This window comes from Pygocentrus nattereri, chromosome 9, assembly GCF_015220715.1.
Source record: "Pygocentrus nattereri isolate fPygNat1 chromosome 9, fPygNat1.pri, whole genome shotgun sequence".
Lineage (NCBI taxonomy): Eukaryota > Metazoa > Chordata > Actinopteri > Characiformes > Serrasalmidae > Pygocentrus > Pygocentrus nattereri.
Window position 1 is genome coordinate 34631369 of NC_051219.1, and position 23658 is coordinate 34655026.

At 38.0% G+C, this 23658-nt stretch overlaps 1 protein-coding gene across 2 annotated transcripts; it reads left to right on the forward strand.

Annotated features, from left to right (window-relative positions):
• Positions 1-3811: 3811 nt before the first annotated feature.
• On the forward strand, positions 3812-23057 carry cables2a (Cdk5 and Abl enzyme substrate 2a). Of its 2 annotated transcripts, XM_017708752.2 has the most exons (9): positions 3812-4397; positions 7333-7422; positions 12171-12248; positions 13231-13330; positions 15598-15763; positions 16211-16308; positions 16436-16542; positions 17514-17718; positions 18690-23057. In XM_017708752.2, the coding sequence occupies exons 1-9, from the start codon at positions 3847-3849 to the stop codon at positions 18828-18830; spliced, it is 1536 nt and encodes a 511-aa protein (XP_017564241.1). In that variant the 5' UTR covers positions 3812-3846; the 3' UTR covers positions 18831-23057. The 2 variants fall into 2 exon arrangements, with proteins under 2 accessions (XP_017564241.1, XP_037397440.1); XM_037541543.1 differs by lacking the exon at positions 12171-12248.
• Positions 23058-23658: the final 601 nt, after the last annotated feature.

Consider the following 23658-nt stretch of genomic DNA (forward strand, 5'->3'; position numbering starts at 1 on the left):
TTTACATATTGACTGTTTAATTATATGGATTTTTTTAAAAATTGGTGGAGCTCCCTTTTCAATAGTACATATTGTGGAATACTGATTTTTAATAATAAAAGCATTTGAAGTAGGATCTAAACACTGCTATAGTTTCAAAACATACCATTACTCCTCCGGTTATATAATAATATATAATAATATGGATATTAAGATACAAAACCAGATCATTTTAACTTAATTCTTTTGTGATGTGACAAAAAACCCATCCAGACTAAAGCAGTTTAGCCTCACCCATGCACATTGAAGTTATAAGTACTGTTTTAACAAAGATTGGTTTTCAAATGAAAGAAAATGCAGGGCAGCCAATCAGAACAGTGCTCATTTACATACATGTGTCTTAAAGGCACATTAACAAAAAAGCCTGTTTAATACTAAGAGATAAAGAGGGGTTGGAAAATTGTCAGGACCAAATGAATTATGTCTCTTTTTGGTACATAAACTCACATCGAGACTATAAGTGGATCACAAGGGGAGAAAATGAAGGATGTGGTATTATGTAGATTTAAATGTGTCAATTCTTTTATATACACAAATGGAAGCTTTCATACATCAGCCACACCAGTGATCAGTAACCATACCTGTATATGGACGTTGGAGCCTTGCTGTGCCTTACATAATAGCATCACCATCATATGAAAACCTCAAAATTCTGTTTTTTATTAGATGAATGTACATTACAGTCAAGATACTTTCCTCCTATATTTACTAATCCCCCCAACCCCCCCCAACAACCCCCCCCCCCCCCCCAATTTAAGCTGTTTGCAGACGTTTGGGGGTCCAGTTGTTTTGTTCATTTTCAAGTAAACACATCCTCTCAAGACCACAGTTACTGTTTATTTACTGAATTTAACATAATAATAAAAAATGGCCTGTGCAAAAGTTATAGCACATTGGATGTTAGGTTTTATTTTTTATTAAAACAAAACAAAGACTACAAATGATTTGACACATTCATAATACATTCACTACATGACAACGTACATGACAAATTGATGCAAGATTCACCAGGCTTCTGGGCCAGGTAGGGGTAAGAACCCTGATAGTGGACTGTAACTGTGAGTAGGTTTATGCATCATCATACTGTACATGCTAAAGGGTCATTTTCCTTTATGAGGTTTTATGACAGGCACAATATACACACTGGTTGCCAGGCATGACCATAACCGTGAGGTCCGAGCTCTAATTACCTTATCAAAGATAGGTCTGTCAATGTAAATGAATGTCATAAAGCTCGTGAATTACAGGGTGAGGACAGAGAGAGAGGAAGAGAGATCTTGATATGATTCACAAATACAGTGTTAGTAGTGCATTCTAAAAAAATTGGTTTCTTTGTATGATTAAATAGTTCTTTGTATCATGAAAGGGTTCTTTAGATCAATTGAGAATGTGCTGTAGATGGTTCTGTGTAGAACTATGGTTCTATTGTTATGGTGTCAAGCTTGTAACGATAGAGGAACTGTTTTTTGTGCTATGCAGTACCCTTTTTAAAAAGGTTCTATGTAGAACCATCTACGACACATTCTCTATCAATCTGAAGAACGCTTTCATGATGTCAAGAGCCACTGAATCATGCAAAAGGTTCTTTGACTGTTTATGGTTCTATATAGAACCATTTTCATTACTAAAGAAGCCTTAGAAAGCATCTTTTTAAGTGGGCGTCATACCAGATTTTTCACATCTTTACTTTCACAAATACAGGTTTCATCACACAGAAGATGTGAGCAGACAATGAGAGATTTCATTCCTTCCTCACACAGAAATAATGGAGAGAAGCTGTAATAATGATTGCGGCTTCAGGTCCTGATGTTTGTTGAAGTAAAAGAGGGCAACTTGAACTTTGAGGCAACTTTGCCACATGGTGCAACAAGGCCAACATTCAAAAAACTGCTGCCACATTCCAACAATAAGCACATTTGGAGTGAAAAGAATGATCAAAGTGGATCAGTCGATTATGAAACAGTCTTAATGAGTTGTAGGACGTGGGAACAAGTTTGCTATTTAGAGAATGATAACACCATGTTTTACTAATGCACACTTTTTTTTCATTTATTATGAACATAAAGGCAGTTTATGAGGTACATCTATCTTGTATGCACACTCATTATAATGATAATTATCCGTTTTACACCTACTATTATATAGGAGCACTTGGCAGGCCTACAAGTATCAATCTGAGGCCATCTGTTGGCCACACAATTTAGCAGCCACCCTCTACCCTGTCCATTAAGATGACAGGACCAATAAATAACCACAGCAGCAATACCAACACAACAGAGGCATGACACTGTGTGTTCTGCTGATGTGAGTGTATCAGGCACACTTTTTAAATATTGTGTACATTTACTGGCTACTTTATTAGAAACTAATTGTGTAGTTAGAGATTATGGCTCATTTGTTCCATGCATATGTTGTCATCCTCTAGCCTTTCATCTGTGGTCAGTTTCTGACCACAGGACCACTGTTGGCTGAATATTGGTGATTAGTGGACTGTGCTTAACTTAGCACTGACAGTAATGCATTGACAGACAGGGTGAAGGGACGACGATAAATCATTCAGTCAGTAGCTGTAAACCTACATGTGCACCTATATGGTAGGTTGTATATGACAAAAAGACAAATGAGTGTACATACAAAAATAGATTGCTCAAAAATAAACTGCTCAGTGAACATGCAGATACTTATGTGCTGATGTATAAGATATTCTGCGATATTCAACACACAGTAATATTTCTGTGGGCTCCTGAAATGCCATCACTGTATATTGGCCTAACAAGCTGCAGTTTTCACGAATGACAGGATGTCCATTAAATATTAGATACAAACACCCAAACCAGATCATTAACAAATTATTGCTATTTAAAAATGACATTCAGAACACTACATGTATGTCTGTATTATACATGTAGCATACATCGTTTAACACAATGTCATGATAATAAAATGTGGTAAAATGTTAGGTAGATATTGTGATATTTTTTTTATATCCGCACTCACCTGGGTTAAATAAATCATTCTTTTTTTCAGGAGCTGTAATGTTGGCTTATCTTCCACATGCAGTCTGTTATATAAACATTTAATGTGGTTTAGAGACAAAGAGTATGACTATAAAAAAGGGTATGAAAAAGTAATTTCCTGCTTCTGTCACTGAACGAATTTGGATCCCAGCAGCAGCCAGATCAAAAGTCATGATAGCGAGATTTAATGCTGCAGGGCGACCTCCTGAACCAACATTGATCTTATTACTCATGAAAGCAGCTAAAGACCTACTGCTTCATTTGAAGGGAAGACAATCGGTTAAGCACTGACATCACTTATACACAAAACTGTTTACTCGAAAATGAATAAATTAAATGAATGAACTACTCTGGGTTTTTAAAGACTCGTCCATTATGCTCTCTGTCTCGTTCTCTCCTTAAAATAAATTTAAAAATATGTGATTGATCGGATATTTAAATATGGTTGGATGCAAGTCGTGTTGATGTAATAGTAAAAAAATCATTTCTTCACATTGACTAGATTTATCATTTGCTGCGTTTGCCAGTTTATGTCTAAAAATAAGCCCCTGCTCTTCGTTTCGTGTTTGAGATAAAATTTCTCTTAACATATTCGTCCCTTCTTTGTTACTATTCATACCATTGTTGCAAATTTAAAGAAACTAGCATCTCCCAGCCAATCCGCTTTAGGCGCGCGTTAATTCTTATGAATAATTATGAGCGCTCGACCAATAAGCTGCCGTCTGGGCGTTGCTAGGTTCTCCCTCCGTCAGCGCAGAGCCACACAGACAACCACCAAGTCACTCGTAGAATGGCGGCCGCAGCTTGCGGTCCTTACGCTGGCGCCGGATGCAACACAACGAAGCCAGCACACAAAGAAGTGCGGAAAAGTAAGGATTCGCGCCGGAGACAAGCCGCCCTCTTATTTCTGAACAACATATCTTTAGACGGACGCCCAGTGTGTGCTCTTAGCAATGGAGCAGCCAGCCTCAGAGAGACCGGGCACCAGAGTGCTGAGGCCGGCGTACCGGCGGCGGCTCCCCCGCTGTCTGCGCTGTCTACAGCGGCCAGCTATGGAGCCTTCAGCAAGCTGTCAGCTCCTGTCAGCGGGGGCACTAACGCTGCCCCTCTACCAAGGACTAGCACCTACCCCTCGGCCCTGCTCCCCACCACATTGGCCGGGTTCAGTCAGGGGAGCAGCGACGTATTTTCGGAGGGGAGTACCGTTAAGGTGGATCCTTTGTCGTCTCAGGGATTCCCCTTTTCTCCGACCTCCGGGCCACAGAATCCCAGTTTAGTCTCCTGTAAATCATCGGTCGTGTGCTCCAGTTATAACTCCGCTCCTCTGGACCTCCGTCAGCGGTGAGTGTTTTTGTTCAAGCCGGCTGTGCTCTCGCTTTCTCGCTGTTAGCGTCGCAAGGGCAGGTGACCAAAGAGCCCAGACGGAGCTGGTGTAGTAGACAGTCTTAGAGTTTAAGCCACAACTCTCAGTCATTTGAAAAGGAGTAATTCTCATTTGTTGTCCACAGAGACACGATTCGGCGCCAGGTTGACCCATACGTGCCCTTAAACACTCAGTTTAACGAATCAGAGTCGCGGTGAAGGAATATTTTTTTTTGTCAAATACTGTTTAAAATGTGGTGTTTCCTGTCAGATATACTGTTAGTAATGAATCTGTCTGTTCTAGGTAGCTAAGATAGTGTTCTAGCTTAAAACCCAATCACTACACCGAAGGTAGTCTCTTTAGCTTTTGTTTAGATAAATGCGTGAAAATCTAGTTTAAACTTCCGGGTCTTTACAAAGCTTTCATTTTCGTCCTGGTGGTCATTAAAACTTCTATGTTAATCATTATATTAATTTTATTATAATTCTTGTTCTTGTGTTACTGCGGCTTCCGCTGGTTTTATTTTGATTTTGGAATATTAATTAAACTTATTAATTGATTGGGAGGCGTTTTACTGGTACAGGATGTAGTGCAAGAGATGATTTCTTGCACTTGTTTAAATCTACCGTTAGTGACCTGCTGATACCAGTAAAAACATACAGTGGCATTACCAACAATGCAGTTAGAGCAAGTACGACCTACAGTATCAGATGACTGACAGTAGCTTTAAGAGAGCTCAGTGCTACAGATCAGGGGCAGGTTCAGTGGTCCACCAGGTCTTCAGCAGATCGGTCTTCTGCAAGTTCCAGCCTGGCCTCATGTTACCATCTCTTAATCTCTACGAACTCATTCTATTATTTTTTTTTCTGTGCTTCATTCATTCAGAAGAGATTATCATGTCTTTATATAAGCTCTGAGATGAACTTGGTGGCCTGGTCTGGTGCTCATGTTACTTCTCAGAATGGATCAGATTCCCCCTCTGTGATGATACTAGCCACAGAGAAAAGAGCTCCTCGATATAGCACTAACAGTTCAAGTTGGTTTGTGAATGTAAGCTGTGTTCTTTAGATTTTGAGGAAGTCACATGTAAGATTTATGTTCACATGTGGTAATTTGTCAGATGCTCATATCCAGGGCAGAACAGTAGAAGGCAAAAATGCTAAAAGGTTATACAGAGGAACCGAAAGGATTCCCAGCCTAAAAGACAAGTGCTATTCTAGCTTGATCAAATTAGAGTGTAACTTTTGGCAAAGAAACGTCACAAAAAAGTGCACTGTTACACTTAAGTAAGCAACAACTTGGTCTCATTTACATTTAACCTATTTAAGCCAAAGCAGAAAGTGCACTTTGTTACGGTCAGGATAAAGTCTCATATCTCCTAAGTGGTAACTTTATGGGAGGAGGAAAAAACCTTAAGTTTGAATGGAAGTGATTTATATAATGTATAGGTAGTGATGCACATAGATACACTACATTGCTTGGAATGTTGTAATTCATAGTTGGCAGAGGAACAGCCTGAAGACATGAATCACAAGACTACCACATGGGAAGTAGTTTAGAGATGAAGCAGTTCAAACCTGAGAGAAGTTTGTTCCCCAGCTGAAGGTCAAGTACACTAAATCAACATGATCTTTAGGAAAGGGGATGCCAGATGTCCTATAAAGCAGAGCATCTGGGCTGCTGGGACAGGATGTAGTCCTGGAACATGGTTTGGTGGTAGTGGGGGCAAAACCCTTTGAGACCTGGAAGGCAAATACAGGAGTTTTGTATTTGATGCTTGCTGTCATGAGAATCCTATGAAGTGATCTTGGAATTTTGGGAGATATCGACCATGGAAAACCTTTTTCCAGATTTAATTATCTTGCCAGCTGCCATTTATGTGGTGGAAAACCAAATGATAGTGAATTAAAAAAAAAATCATAGTAAACAGACCAACAACGGTGATCTTGAAATCAGAGTTATTGGGCAGGCTCTAAATCTAAATTTACCTACCACTGTGGCTGTAGACGTTTTTATAAATAATACAAAATACATTTGCATAAATGCAAATATTATATTAGATGTTTTCAGTAATTATCATGTCTGATGGTAATGTCATGGCTAAGCAAAATGAGTCAGTAGTTCTTCTTTAATCTTTCTAACTTCATGGAATATCTTTCCACCTTTCTACCATACATGGATTATAGTTCGAACTTGTTTTAAAAAAGGCAAAAAGGGCATATTAATTTTCAGTATTCGTGTCAGCCCAGAAATTCCACATCAGTGTATTCCTGTTAACAGTGGTTTTTTGATGTATTTGATATTTGCTGTCATAGTAATCCTATGAAATGATCTTGGCATTTTGGAGATTTAATGGTGGAAAACCTTTTCTCAGATTTAATTTTCTTGCCAGCTGCCCTTTAGATGGTGGGGCAAAAATCACAGTGAACAAAAACAAATCATGGTGAATAGGCCAACAGTGATCCAGAATTACTTGGAAAGAAATCTTATAATATTAACATACACTAAAGTTTATATTTTCCTTTTTCTGTAATGTTACTAAGGAATAAAGTTTCTTAGAATGGCGATTATATGAAGGAAAACCAAACAGATGGCAACAGTCCAGAGTAGAAATGACCCAGGTTTGCTTGAGAGGGCAGATTTCTTGCGAGCAACTGCTTGAGTATGAATACCAATAAATGTGTTCAGTGCTTTAATGTTGAATATTACCATATTCATTCTGATTTGACAAGTTTACCATGAGAACTAACTTTGCACAAAGCCGTTTAAACAGTAAGATGCATCTTTCACGCCTGTATGTCTGTTTTTAAATTTAGGAGGTTCCAGCTGGTTACATTTTCATGTTTGCGATGATTCATTAATTCACACATGTATTCATTTCCTCTATGATTTTTCTTTGCTCTTTTCTTGTAGAACACGTAATCAGTCTGGGTCTCCAGGGCCGCGGGCCAAGAAGGTGCACTTCATCAAGAACATGAGGCAGTATGACACTCGAGGCAGCAGGTGAGTCAGCATGTGTGAGACAGTGGGAGTTGACCAAATAAGAGCAGCATGAGTCTGCTTATGACATACACTCTATTTGAGGCTTTATTTTATTAGGTATGCTGTGTGAAAAAGCTGCATTGTCACTATGAGCAGACTATGAGCACAGTTTTGCTACCCAGAACTACAGTTCTGGCATGTAGGAACATGCTCTTATCTGTAGGAACATCCTCTGTAGCTGAACACAACACTTACAGTAGTTCTTTAAAACTTGGGGAGAAATGTGTTATAATGAGTGGTCATAATCAAACACACATATTTTCTAATCACTCATACACTGGATCAGAATAGGTAGTGTTAACATCCGTCTTGAGTGGTGTGATCATAAGTGGACAGCACAGCTGTTTTCATCTGGCATTTTATTGTGTCTTGAATGCTGATTAAAGTGTCTATTGCCTGGGGACACTTTAATGTTCACAACACAAATATGAGGTCATATGTGCCACTGACCACCTCTGAAGATGACTGGTGCAACTCAGAGACAAGTTGGACCTGTTCACAAATGCACTTGCTGTTCAGCACTGTCCACTGATCAGCCAATATATTATTTGCTGGTAAATGGGAAAATGTCATTTTAGTCTAATAGTGAAATTATAGCCAATAATTACAACCAATAATTCCATTTCTAGCTCATTTCCATACTGACTAGTAATAGTAATAGATAGTTACTCACTAGTAAGATTTGAATCCCTGTACAGGCAGAATCGCCAGTCCTGTACCAATAAGAATGATAGGGCAGGGCTCTTAATTGTACATTCATCTAAATTTTTTTTTTTTTTTTTTTTTTTAAAGAGTTTAATGTAGTATGTAAATATGTTTAGGGTTTCAAAATGTGCTGTTCACCCGGTCTGTTCAGTCCATATAGAAAAACTAAACTGTAACAATGCCATGTTTTGAATGGATTCTTTCTGTGATGCCATGAAAACAAACACATTCACATACATCCACTTATCGGGCCTGAAGCAGTTTAGCCCTGTCAGTTTACAGTGAAGATATAAACAGCGTTTCAGCCCTGACTTTTATTTGAAGATTGTAGGCTTGGTTCCCCATCCAGGCAGGAATGTCACTGTTGTACAAGAGGAGACATTATACAAGGCTCAGTCACATATATTCACCTCCCACTGTGGCTCTGGAAGTTGTACACATAATGCAAAATACATTTGCCAAATGCAAACATTAAATTAAATGTTTTCAGTAATTGTCATTAGTAGTAGTTATGGCTATGTAAAATGAGTCAAGAGTCCTTTTTTAATCCTTCTACCTTCATGGATTATCTTTCTACCTCATATAGATTACAGTATGAACTTTTATGCTTTTAAAAGGCAAAAGAAAACTCCATCTCATCAGCCCAGAGGTTTTCAGTGTATCCCTCTTATAAACATTTGTTTAAATATATTTTTTCCAAAGTGATGCAGTGCAGGCTTAGACAGAGTCTGTGGACCCTTTTCTAACTTAATAACTGTGACATAAGTAACTGTCTAACCGAAGTTAACTCACTTAGAGCTCTGCCTGCTTGGGGAACTGAAAGGGTGAATTAAGGCAGTCTTGAAAGGAACTCAAAGTAATGTCATCTTCTCAAAATAGAGCCCCACAAAAACTTACTGTAAGAAATAGATGCAAATTTAAAACATGCACTATCAGGCAAAAGGACAGCTAATCACTGCGGATCCAAAGAGAAGGTACATTTAAATCATTTTTATTTAATAATGTTATATTATTATGATAGTCTTTAATTCTTTCACTTACTGTTCTCTCTTCTTTTACTGATGGAAGGCAAAGACAACAGTATTTCACATTTCAGTGTTTTCTGTTGTAATATTTTAATCTAATCTGGTCTGATCCTTTGGTCTAGGGGTTTAACAAAAGAAGCTGGCTAATGGCAAAAGATCGTTTAAAACTCCATTGTCGCTAACACTGAACATGTTGCCAAGCATGAACTCCAGCTTTCTCATTCATATTCTCAGGCCCATGACATCAGCAGAGTGTAATGTTTGCCCTTCATCCTCATCCAGTGCAGTCTGTCACTAGTTGCTGACCTGCTGGGTCTGCTATTGTTCATGCCTCTTAGCAACATGTCAGGGAAGCATGTACCCAATACAGACTCTGTGCCTTGACCTATTTTGTACAAATGTGATTTAACCTGTTCTCAGCGCTGTAATCTAGCTTTTGTATTATGAAATGTGCTTTCATCACAGTCTGCAGAGCCAAGACTGATTGCTTAGTTATTTATTTATTTATTTCGCTAAAAAGCTGAGCATTGTTTCTGGGTGAAGATGGTTATGAACTCCTTTGGTTGTACAGTTGAAGTAGTTTGTCTGCCTAATGCAAGTTGAACATTCTTGGATAGAATCATATTGCTTGGCTGAGCCTGCGGCATAAGCCAGATTTTTCACAATGACATAACATCTCACAATAACATAATTGATATGCAGCGTTTGGCAGAGTGCTTGACATGTTGAAGACTTTACTTCTGTGCAGAAATGCACTTCAACAACTTGTTTATGTCTGGTCGACTCAAACAGAGTTGCAGTGTGGCAGTGAGGCTGTGGTGGTGTATTGACTGTGGTTGTGCAAGCGTGTGGGTACTCTGTGTACTTGTGTGGATATTTTTTTGTGCTCTGAAAGGGAATAGATGACCTCACATGTTTTGTTGTTGTTGTTGGTGGCAGTGGTGGTTGTTGTTGTTGTACCACCTTAAATTATCAAATGATTTACACATCTATTTTTGCATTTTGACCACTCTTATGGTTAAATTTTGCACTAGAGTTTCGAGGCTAATGTGAGTAAGAAGTACAGGGTGGGCTGATCCAATATTGAGCATCGTATTGGAGAGATATTACCAAAATAATGCAAGATCAGAGGCCAAAGTAGTGAAACAGGAATGTATTAGGTCTGATTTTTGTCACCTGATAATGGTAACCTTGTGATAACAGCATACAACAACAGGAGCCTCATGTTAGAGCTGCAAGGAATTGCTAGATGTCGTGCATTTGGTGGTGCATTTGAACCATTTTTAGTTAATACAGGACTGTTCATTTTTGTCATGGTTGTCTTAATTTTCGTCATCAAGTTTTAGATGCCCATCTGAAGTGTAGTGCTTCAATTGATGACTCCTTTTAAAGCGTTGTACTTTTTAAAAGAAAAAAACATTGGATCAGTATCAGCCTGTACTCAGGTTTTCAGCATTGGGAAAAAAGTACTATGCTATCTCTAGTTGCATGTAATGGATGCATAGAGGCACCAGTTAGCAAGCCTAAAGCATCACACATTTACCTTTAATTATGTCAAGGGTTAGCAAATAGGTTTTATGATTTCTACGACTGAATGAAAAATCTATAAAACAGTGAAAATAAAGCAAAATTCAGGCCTAAAAAATGTCTGCTACTATTGATTTTAGTTATGCTTCATGTTTTAGTCCTTTTCTTATGTATATCCAGGTAAAACTCCATACTAGTACGTATGACCTAGTGTTTTTGATGAATCGTATTTAAAAGATCTTGAGGAAGATTCATATTTTTTAGTACAGACAAGCTACACATCTCATCTTGTACATATGAAAACATAAACATTGTTTTCTGCACCTATCAATGATTCAGCCAAAAGCAGGGTAAGTGAAAACGTTACCACTAACCTTATGGAAGAGGTAAATTGTAAGAGGCGGGGGCCTAGTTGTCACAGGCACTTAAAAGTTAGCTAAATCAATGCAAAATAAAATACAGTTAGTTTAATTAAGTAATATGTTGTTTTAGGCACATGTTTTCTAACCTAAATACATAAAAATATGTACATTTAAGGTCAGTATGATTTAAGTGTAAAAAGCCTGTGCTGTATGTGGCAAATATATCGGACAAGTAGAAAAGCAAATATCAGCACAAAAAAACTTTAAATATTATATTTACGTGACTTCTCTAGTACATTTTGTACATCTGTGCAAAAAGGCTTCAAAATGAATTTCTATGGATGGTTAGGGGCTTCACTCATTGTTTTCTTAGCTGTAACGCTGTGCTTAAACTAATCCATGCTTAAAAGTAGTGCTGTTACGTTCGTTAGTTTCCACAGTTGTTAACTTTAACAATGAAATGATAACATCACAACAAACAGAACGCATGTGCTTTTTTTGTCAAGCAGAAAATACATTTATTGACAAAATAACAAAAGTTCTGGTACTACAACATGTTAATAATGAATAGTGAATAATCTTTTTGTTTTTTGAGCTCCAGATGTGTTTATCGTCAGTTTGGAGCAACAGCTAGAAAACTAATCAACCAGTATGCCGCTTTAAGCTTGTACTTTAGTAACTGCATCCATTGAAAAAAAAAGAAGACAATTATTTATGTATGTATGTATGTAATTGTATGGCAAGAACATTCTACTTGAACCTGTTTAACTGCATAAAATATCCATGATAAGTGCCTTACTCTCCCTTAATTAACAGCAGAGTACAGATTAAGGCAAGTGTGTGAAGATAATGCTCGATGCTAATCGAGAAAAAACCTCCATGAATTGTTAGCTTCATTAGTTTTGTAACTCTATAAAGCAAACAAAACAACACTCAGCTGATTGACCACATTTTTCTTTAGTATGAGAGGGGCTCAGTTTATACTGAGATTTAGGTACTTGCAAGAATATTAATTCAAATGTCTGTGTTGCTGTATTAAAGAACTGACACTGTCTCCTCTGTGTGCGTGCTGTGTGTGTGTGTCCTGCAGGATTGTTCTCATCTGTGCTAAGCGGTCTCTGTGTACTGCTTTCTCTGTACTGCCCTACGGAGAGAGCTTTCACATCAGGTACTGAGCTCCTGCAGACAGCCACAAAACATCTTTCATTACATACCATCAAAACACCCACCAGGGATGGACAAATCAATAGCCCCCTTGGCTAGTTTTAATCCTGAAATCCCTCTGACATAAACAGCTTTAAAATAGGACATTTTTATGGGGGAGAGCACGCCATCATTTGCTGGGTAAGTCTTATATATTGATCTAATGATAATCTGTTCTTTTTGGTTTATATGTAGTGTGACCATCTTTAACTGTAAATGGGAAATAACAGATTCATTTAAAAGCCTTAAAGGAATAATTTTTGGACATTTAGTTTATTTTTGAATTACTCATGCTTTTATAATAAGGCATAGACTTTTTTCTTCTAGGCTTAAAACAAATTTGCAAAGTTGCTTTTAACAGATTCTTTGCTAAATTAATTTGTAATGCAGCGATGCAGTATTGCAGAAATGTTTTTGAGGAAAAATATTGACAATTCCCTTAAATGGCGATGCATTAATAATTAATTCGTTTAAAAATATATAAATACAGCTCTTGCAAATAAGATCAGATCTTTTTTTATTCATTGAAATGAAAATTTTATTTTGTACTCTGGAATAGATATTGGTTTGTCCACACCTCACATTGTCCATTGTCAGCCAAATTCTTTGTGTACATAAAGTGCCTTATCTCTTTGAACAGTGTGCCTTCCCAAATACCCACAGGGTTTCTTTCACATTCAGCTTCTCTAGAACAGCTTGTTTACAAGCAGCAGCCTAAGCAGCATGTTGATAAACAAGCAGCCTGAGCGGGTCTTCAGCGAGAGATCAGCCTGAACAGCTGGTGCACCAACACACTCCACGAGTGACTCTTGTTTCAGATGAACAGCAGCAGTGCCTTATTTAGTTACCCTCTCTATCTCTGAATCTGAACTACAGTAGGAAACGACAGTTGACCACAGAGCATGTTATTAAGTAGAGATGAATGATTAGATACCCATTTATTGCAGTGACTCAAAACTCGAAGCTCAGAGACAGAGGCACCCATCAGGAGGAGTGGCTGATATGGCTCCTGTGCTGGAGGGTGTGGAACTGGGGGCTTTTGGAAAGGTAAGAGACAGTTGGTGATGGATTTTGTGGATGTGTTCATATTTCAGGTATGTTATGTTCATAGTAAATCTGGTTTGTCTGCATATTTCTGTGTTTACTCTGTGCATGTTGTTCTAGCAGCATGACTATGTAAGTTTCATAAGCTGTTCAATAGCATTCACTATTTTATAACCACCTGTCTTATAAAAATTGTTATTTAATAATGAGGTGGGTGATACGGCTAAAATATCATATCATAATACTTGGTACAGACATTTTTTTTTATCATGATTCACTGCTCAAAAAATGAAGAGAACTCTTAATCCTCACAGTATAATACCAAGTTAGTTAAACTTCAGGGATATCAGTCTATCCAGTTAGGAGGCATAAACGATTGTGAATCATTTTCATGCAAATTAAAGTGACAACAGGTGCATTGAAGAGGCAACAGCAAGACCTTCAAAAAAGGAATGATTTTGCAGGGTTTGCCACAGTTAGTCTCGCCCCATCCTTGCTGACTGATTCTTCTCTAGTTTTGCGTTTTGCTGGTGTCCGTCACACTACTGGTAGCATTAGGTGGTACCTGCAGTCTATTCAGATTGCACAGGTAGTCCAACTCCTCCAGGTTGGCCCATCCATACATGCTGTTGCAAGAACGTTTGGTGTGTCTCCCAGCACCTTCTCAGGAGCATGCAGGAGATACCAGGACATGGGTTGTTACACGAGGAGAGCTGGACAGGACTATAGAAGCGCATCAGTGCTACTGGTGTGCATATTTATCACCAAACTGTCAGAAACAGACTCCATAAGGGTTGCACGAGGGCCCGACGTCCTTTAGTGGAACCTGTGCTCATGACCCAGCACCATGCAGCTCCATTGGCATTCATTAGCAACAACAATATTGGCATGTCTGCCACCAGCACCCTGTTCTCTTCAAAAATGAGAGCAGGTTCACACTGAGCATATGTGAGCAGAATCTGCAGATGCTGTGATGAATGTAATGCTGCCTGCAACTTCATCCAACATGACCAATTTGCCGGTGGGGTCATTGATGGTCTAGGGAGTTATACAAACCTCCATATCATAGCCAACAGTAATCTGACTGTCGATGGCTCTGAGGATTTCGTCCCAGTACGTAACAGCAGACCTTACACTGGTCCAGGGGGCACTGGGCTCCACTGGTGCAGGACAATGCCTGGCTTCATGTGGAGTGTGCATGCCGTTCCTGCAGGATGAAGGCATTGATGCCATTGACTGGCCCTCATATTCTCTAGACCTGAATCCAATTGAGAACCTATGAGACAACAGTCCACAGACAGTCCAGGAGTTCCCTGATGGCCTGATCCAGGTCTGAGAGGAGATGTCCCAGGACAGCATTCGCTGTCTCATCAGGAGCATGCCCAGACATTGTTGAGAGTGCATGCAGGCACATGGGGACCCTAATGGGTTGATGATCGTGGTTTTCGTTGTTCTTACATTCATTTTGTTCTCAATTTTTTGAGCAGTGCATTTTGACACACAGACACAATGCATCCATAATGCCACATATATATATATATAAAAAAACACACTACAATCAAAACCTCTTGAGTATGTAATGATTTTTATTCAGCATTTCACATACTGTACTGCTCTAAATCTAACAGGACATATGCTCTTTTTTATAAGGAATACAATTGTCAGTACTGACAATATCCACAATATGTTTAGAAAAGCATATTGTTTATCACAGTAATGATAAAGTATTACCACTCACTTCTGTCACTTCTGTTTAATAATAACTATTCAACAATAACTTGTGTTGACTGTAGACATGGTTGTGACTGTGGTTTATTAACAACTTATACTTTTGACATTAGCAAATCTATTTAAATAATAAACTGTAATTATTTTATTTACAATGATTTGCTGACATAAAATTGCTGTGAATAGCAACTTGAGCAAAGTTGATCACCACTTTTGCGACTGAGGCATTGTAGATATTCATTTTGTTGTAAGCTCATTCTCAATGCTATACAGCTTTCTGAACTATTATGCAGTCATTTGTAGCTTCTTTCAAATTATTTGAAGCCTGTAGATGTTTTCTTCATATCAGGTTATGTATGTATGTGCAGCAGAAGTATTTTTATATTATTAACAGTGATTCCAAAGTTTTGAATAGTGATTATTGTGGCCTATATTATAGTGACTTTTAAACACAGTGTAAATCTGTATGTCTTGGAGGATTGTTGTTTGAGGTGTTGCATTTATGCTCCTGATGTAGGTGTTTGTATGTGTCTCTACTACAGACAGTATCATATGCCCAGTTCCTCCTCCCTACCAACGCCCTGGTCAGACAGAAAAGCAATGCACCCTTGGATACAAACGTGCAAACGCCAATGCCTCGGAACTGGATCAACGGGCAGAAGAATTTCACCCCGTCCCGTCTGAGCAGTGCCATTGGACAAGAGACTGGTGAGTTACTCAGATTTTGAAACCACACAAAAATTATAGCATTTGTCTGCAGTGCCTTGGGTTACTGACAGGACTCAACATGTATCTTAACACTTGAGGTACTGCAACTTAGGCGCTCCTGGTATTTGAAAAACAAACCTGAGAACTACGTTTCTGGTGGAAGAATTGTTAGTGTCGAAACATATTTGAGACAGTGCTCAGGTTTTTTTTTTTTTTAACTTTTGTGTAACTATTGTATAAAATCATTGCTACATTTCATGTGTTATCGTGAATGTTGATGATGTACTGTCTTTGCCTTTGGCACATAACTTTAACCAAAACACATATATAACACTGTATGACACAAAACAATGTTAAAGTAGTTAAAAAAATGTTTGCATCATTTCTGAGAATGTGTATAGTAGTCTGATATGCAGAGCTTTGTTTCATGCACTTAAATTTTAACAGGTGTGGACGAGATATCAGATTATGACCCTAATTTACTGAGCGACCCACAGTGGCCTTGTGGAAAGCACAAGAGGGTCTTAATCTTTGCCTCATATGTGGTAAGTGTATTAAATAATACACTTATTATTAAGTTCAAATAATGAATAAAGATCACAGGGCATTTAGTCCTCCGCTGCCCATAAAGACAAAGTTTTGTGCTGCTTAAATGCACTTTTTCTTTTGCAGACAACTGTCATCGAGTACGTCAAACCATCTGACCTAAAGAAGGACATGAATGAGACATTCAAAGAAAAGTTTCCTCATATAAAGTTGACCCTGAGCAAGATTAGAAGGTATGGTTATTTTGAAGATGAAGATCATCATTGTGTATCTGTGTTAAAATAAATAAATAAATAAATAAATAAAGCTTGTTCATTGTAAATGTATATAGAGCAAAATCAAGTGAATTGTTAAATGCAATCAAACTGCTCAGTGAACAGATTATTTTGTTAGAGCTACACTGCCAGTAAGTTACATTAAGTTTGAAATCAGTTATATTTGTTATTCAGTAATAATAATAAGCTAGCAGTGTAGAATGAAACGTTATAAACTACACACCAAAATGTTAACTGACGTTTTAGGCAAAATGTAGAATTCTGGAAACATTAAACAGTTAAGTGTAATTATCCATTTATAGTAATTTATCACAGTTGTCCGTTTATAAGAATTTCTTGCAAGAAGATTAGTACAAGTGTCTTTTTGATCACTGAGATTTAATCAGAGCTGTTTAAATATGAAATATTCAGTTATTACTGAATCATGTAGAGTTCCATTCTCCATTGAAAGTTTAGTTTTTGTTTTTTGTTTTTTTGTTAGTATTTAGTTTTTCTTTTAAAACACCTGAAAATTACAATCAAAAACTACTGATCTGTTATTAAGTGCTGTATTAAGTGTTTGGAAAAAACACTAATATGACTATGAATTAAGTGACAAATTTTACAGGTATATGTGATGGGTGGGGGCATTGAGGAGATGTCTTCATCCAAACATGATTTAACTCAAAAGATATCTGCTTTAAAAAAAAAGATACATTTTTGTTACTTTTCATTGTATTTTTATGTATCAGGATGTATATTGTTTATACAGGCAACATGCACTTTTTATAAAGACATTTTAATGGCTTTAAAAGATGTGTTTAGGTTCTTTTTGCACAGAACTGTATCTGCATTAATTGCATAAATTGGTTTCATATTATTAAAGTTTTTAAAGGCAGTGTACATTTAGCAGTTCTTAAAACTCCACGTTTGCCTTTCCTGTCACTCAGTTTGAAGCGAGAGATGCGCGCCGTGAGCGAGGAGTGTGGTCTACAGCCTGTTACCATAGCAATGGCCTATGTGTACTTTGAGAAGCTGGTCCTGCAGGGTCGACTGAACAAGCACAACAGGAAGCTTGTGTCCGCTGTCTGTGTGCTGCTGGCTGCCAAGATCAGCAGTGACCTTAAGAAGCAGGAGGTCAAACTGCTGATAGATGTAAGTGCCACTCGTCCAAGTTGAAATACTAAGACAGCCAGATATTAGTCCTTCCTTACTGGGTCTGACTTTGAATAATGAATAAAGATCACAGTACTTGTTATGCCTTCTCTGTTTTTGACTTCAGGACTTCTAGATCATAAGACAAGGGAGCGGTAGGTAAAAGGCTACAGGCACATTACTATAAACCATCCTGCTGTGACTCATTAAACTGCAGTAATGATCTCAAAGACATTGTTATGAACGGTTTATTTAGCTATTAACTTTTTTTGCATGGTAAAACATGACCTTAACATTTTCTTACTCTGGCAGGTTGCTCTCAAACTGTTCTGCAGTAGCTGTAGCTTTTTAAATAGATTTAAAAAGTAATGAAAAAGAATATATTGTGAGCAAAGTAATAAGACATGAATACAGCAACAAATTATTACAGCGACAGCCAAGCCATCAATAACTATCACTTTGACTGAAAAAAAAAATATGGTTGCTATATCTAAATATTAATGTAACATCAATATTCGTGTCTACTAATAGATCACTGGAGGAATATTTAGATGAATATCTATTTCAATATGTATTTTTGTAGTAGTAATTACTTGAAGGAAAAAAAAGCATGTTAATTGGCCAGGTGAGTGTATTTGACCTGTAAAAAAATTACTTGTTTATTGTACTCCAGAAGAGCAGTGTTGAGGTGATGCTGGGTACTGTATTAAAATTTTACTGCATTTGTAACTCTACAGAAATGGCATCAAATAAATAAATAAGAAAAAATATGTATACATTTTCCTTTGTTCCTTTTTTTTGTTTGCACATAAAAAGGGTCAAATATTGGCATCAGGCCAGAATTCCCATGTCGGTGCATCTCTATTATTTCTTTTATTTTAATTTATATATCTTTTGATACAGTAATAATTAAATTCACCCCCTTCTCTTTTTCTGTCTCTCACTCTCTGCATGCGTCTATTCCTGAGCAGAAGCTGGAGGAGCGTTTTCGAATAAGTCGGCGGGAGCTGATTCCTTTGGAGTTTCCTGTTCTGGTTGCCTTGGAGATGGCACTCTACCTCCCAGACAGCAAGGTCATGCCGCACTATCGCAGGCTGGTGCAGCAGGTCTAGGACCAAAGAAAGGCCCTCCAGGGCTTCTCCTGAATGCAAAAGAGCTGCAGTTTGTCATGTGTGTTTGAGGGCTCTGTAGACCTGAGGCTTTCAGCTGTGTCCAGCAGTCTTTCAGTCATGAGTCCAAAAGCACAGTCTTCCATGTTACTTCAACCCTCATAACTGACTAAGGGAGTTTTGTTTGGTGTGCTGGTTAGTGTGGAGGCTGATCTACTGTGGTAAATCACAATTCTTTATTTACAAATAGTACAGTTTATCTAACTTATCAAATTTGTATTTTTATTGTTTTTATTGAGTTTTACTCCTGACTTGTTAAAGCAATTTTTTATTTTTCCTGACGTGCCATGTTATTTATCACTATTACTGTATATTTATATCGTACAAATTCTTGCTGCAGGCATTGTGTGTGAAGACTGACTCTATGTTTTTCCGTAACTGGAGATGGCATAACTCTTGTTCCTTGCTGTGAGGTATCCATGGCATTCTGAAAGCTGTCAAACACAGCACTCTATGTTAGAGATGACATTTATCAGGCACGTTATTTGTGCCATTATGTTCTCATTTCCATGCACACTCCAGTTGTCTTTTTTTTTTTTATTTCGACTGACTATAGATTGTGATTGTACAGTGAAATGTTATGAGGAGCCAAACCAGTTTATGTAATTTTGTAATATTTTATACACTCTTAAAATTAAAGGTGCCAAAAGAGGTTCTTTTGCATGATGCCACAGAATTTTTGATTCCATAAATAACCTTTCTGTGGACGGTTCTTCTGAAAACTCAACTGAAAAGATCTTTACAGAACTGAAAGAGGCATTGCTCAGAAAAACCCTTTTGGCACCTTTTTAAAAGTGCAGTTTTACCAATTTTTCCATCATTTCTGTATAATTCAGTCGGTTTATCATCATTATTCAGAGTGGTTTAATGTGAAATGGTTCATTATAGATAGTAACTCAGTTGACCTAGAGGTTGTGACGTCTTCAGCACACATTGCTGTTTTACTTGCTGTACAAAAGGACCAGTGAACCTACTCATTTTCTGAGGTTGTATATGTAATGTTAAAATAGTGGAAAAATAGCTGTAAACCTTAAACACTGTTTTCTTGGGATAATATTTTGCCTTAAAACACCCGGTGTGCACCTTAGCAGAAACATGTAAACTTTGCCTCAAAACTGTAAAATATGGTCTCTGGCATCAGGCAACATATTTGTATCTGTTTCATGTTATAACTTCCTGTGTCAAGCTTTTAGAGGCATTAAATTCTGCCGAAATCTGTTTCCAAGCATTATCACTGTGAACAATTCTGACTCAAGAAACTGAGCAAGTTTCTTTAGAACAGTTTCACATCAAACCACTCTGGTAACATCATAACTATTTCATTATACAGACACTGAAATATCAGTGAAATTGCCCTTTTAAAGAGTAATGAGTGCCAATTCAGTTGGGTTAGCAATGGCAACTATTTGGTTGTGCTGAGATGGTTGATGCGTTTTATTTTATATGACTATTGCTCAAAGGCATCTTATTTGGAATGAAAGCTTTCAGTATTTTTTCTCCATAGCTGTTAGAATTGCATGAAATATTTTGTGGACGATGCTGTGTCCTGTATTTATGTATGCACCACTGAGTAATAGGGGCCGAGTGGTTAGTCCAAACACTGGATGGCAAAAAATAGGTTTATATTTGCTGTACTGTGGTTTGTTCAGAAAGGGAACTTCCCTTTGGTCAACTGGTCTCTGTTGTATTGTGCTGTGCAGAGTGGAGCGCTACATGTGGCTGTCTACTGTACTGTAAGCTGTGCACTGGCTTGCTTGTTAGTGTCTGGCTTGCTTGTTAGCTGATTGGACCTTCAGATAGCCTGATCTTGTTCTTGGCTTAGAAGGTAATTCCACTGACATTTTCAAAGGTTCTTCACTATTCAGTCTTTGAGATGTAAACAAATTCATACAAAGCGATTTGATGTGAGACGGTAAATTGTAGAGTAACATACTGATTCAGATTTCTTTATAGTGGTGATATTAGGAACCATGAGTCATGATGTTAATTGTGAAAATATAGCCATTTATTTGCTATCCAAAAGAGCTAGTGAACCTTCAGGGTTTTTAATATGTAACATTTTTAATATGCATCTCTCGATTTTAATGTTTTAGCCAAAACTTTCATGTCAAAACTGTGATAAAACATGCATCAGGCAATGTTTTCATAATCGTTTCATTTAAAAACATTCTTTGAGAGGCTTTAGAGGCATTACACATTAGAAGTCTGGTTCCTATCACCACCACTGTGAACAATTCTGTAAAGTTTTTAGAACAGCACATTTCACATCAAACCACTCAGACAGACATTCTAATTAATCATCCATAAATTTTGCAATAGAGGTGGAATTCCACTTTATCAGCATCCAGGTAGCTCAGTGTGTAGCACAGCCCTGTGGATGACTGGTATAATTTTCTTTTTATATGCATTTAGCAATGAACCAAGGTTCTTCAGAGAATATGAACTTGCATAAATTTACATTGTCTATTATTATTTTAAGGTACGCAGCCACCCTCTAGTGGTGAAGACAGCATGAACTGACTGCGATGTCCTCTTTTCCCCCCCTCAGGGAGCGTGACTGATGTTGTGAGCACTCTTTGTGAAAGTTTGTGTGCTCTTCCAGCTGAAAGAAACTCCATTTGTAGTAGAGTTGTTTAGAAATAGCTATTTATTTTCAATATAAATCCTCAAAGTATACACTGTGAGTACTGCAGCATAAAGTGCCTTGTTTATTACATTGTTAAGTTTGCTGCCATGCCATGAGTCTTTATGTCAGTGTATACAGGCTCTGCCCATCATCACCAAACCAGCTTTGGAAATGATCATTTTCCAGAACTTCTTGGACAGTTCCATCATACTTCACAACTGCTGGCTTTTACATGGCAAGCTAGGGTGGGTCTGAGATTGTAAGACGCAGGACAATGAGAAATCACTGAACTACTCTTCTTGTGAACATATCTCTATTTTGTGAATGAAGGCTTCTTCATTTGGTACAACTTGAAGTGGTAGTTTAGTCTCTTTACAATGACACAATGTAATGTTTTGTGCTGTATGGATGTGAAGTCTTGTAATTTTTCCGTAAAAAAAAATTCTTTAAAAATATATTTTTTAACTGTTGAACGGTGAGAACTCATTATTGTTATTCCTCCTGCTATAATTCATGTTCTCGTTGTGTATATATACACATACAGCAGCCATAAGATCATAACCACCTCCTGTTATCTACACTCCAGTTTATCAGCTCCACTTACAATCTAGGTGCACTTTGTCATTCTACAATTACAGGCTGTAGTCAGTTTATATCTCTGCATACTTTATTAGCCTGCTTTACCCTGTTCTTCAATGGTCAGGACCGCCACAAAGCAGGTATTATTCGGGTGGTGGATAATTCTAGGCACTGCAGTGACACTGGCGCGATGCTGGTAGATATAAAGTCAGAGACAGTAGCTCATCTGTAGCTGCACAGTTTGTGTTGGTCATCATCTAGTCCAGGGGTGTCCAGTCTTATCCGCAAAGGGCTGGTGTGGCCGCAAGTTTTCCTTCCAAATGACCTGATTCCCATTGTTTAGTCAGTTGCTCAGACGTCAAACAACTAATCATGTGCAGTCCTGCAATTGATTTGCTTTGCTGGAATGAAAACCTGCAGCCACACCGTCCCTTTGCGGATAAGATTGGGCACCCCTGCTGTAGCCTTCATCACTGGTCACAGGATGCTGCCCACAGGATACTGTTGGCTGGTTGTTTTTAGTTGGTGGATGATTCTTAGTCCAATGTTAGCACTGAGCTGGTTAAAAACTTCAGCACCACCAGTGTCACTGCATTGCTGAGAATGGTCCACGACCCAAATAATACTTGCTCTGTGGAGGTCCTGTCAGGGTCCTGACCACTAAACAGAGTGAAAGAGGTACAAAGTATGTAGAAAAACAGATGGACTACAAACTGCATCTATACGGCAAGTGGAGCTGATAACATGGACAAAGAGTGTAGAAACGAGGTTTAATGTTATGGCTGATCTGCATATATTGAGCACAACAGCACCGAATCTGGCTCAGCCAATCAGATTTTAGAGCTAGAACTTTGTTTTATACCAAGCAGTCCAAATTATACAAGACACGTGCTCAAGAGGTATGAAGATACACTATAAAACAACTGGTGTTATTTTCTCAAATAAAAACCTTAAAAGAAAAGGAACAGTGTTTTTCGTTCTCTCTCATTTGAAAGACTTTACTGTTTGTACTTTGGCACATGCTTAATAATTAAAAGAAATCTTAAGTGATGTTCAGCAATGACCTGAACAATGTCCCCAAAAAAAGAACAAACCAAACACCCCAACAGGCTTCATAAAGTGAGAATTGTGATGTAGGTGTGGACACTATTTCCAAATGTATACCTTTGAGAGCAGGAAGCTTGTGACTGCTGCCACCTCTAGCTAAGACCCAGGCATAGGTGGACTGTTGAGGTACACATTCGCTTTCATGTTGTTTTAGGCTCCTACATGTGAGGCAAGATTCACCCAGATTACACTTTAACCTCACAAACAAAATAAGGATGAAGCCGGAGCCTAACAGCTCTAGAGCAGTGTTTCTCAACCCTGGTCCTGGAGGCCCACTGCTCTGCACATTTTAGGGCTTTTCCTGCCACATTAACTTAATAATGGGCTGTTAATGAGCTGATAAGTTGGATCAGGTGTGTTGAGAGCAAGAACACTAAAAAGTACATGGCAGTGGGCCTCCAGGACCAGATTTCAGGAATTCAGCCTGGTGTTTACTTGGCTCACCTGATTCAGTTCAGT

Excerpts from the sequence above, each read along its gene's own strand:
- cables2a (XM_017708752.2), top strand. The coding sequence starts at position 3,847 with ATGGCGGCCGCAGCTTGCGGTCCTTACGCTGGCGCCGGATGCAACACA. Across the intron at positions 12,249-13,230 it reads GGAGAGAGCTTTCACATCAG|TGACTCAAAACTCGAAGCTC; the intron begins GTACTGAGCTCC and ends CATTTATTGCAG. Across the intron at positions 13,331-15,597 it reads AACTGGGGGCTTTTGGAAAG|ACAGTATCATATGCCCAGTT; the intron begins GTAAGAGACAGT and ends TCTCTACTACAG.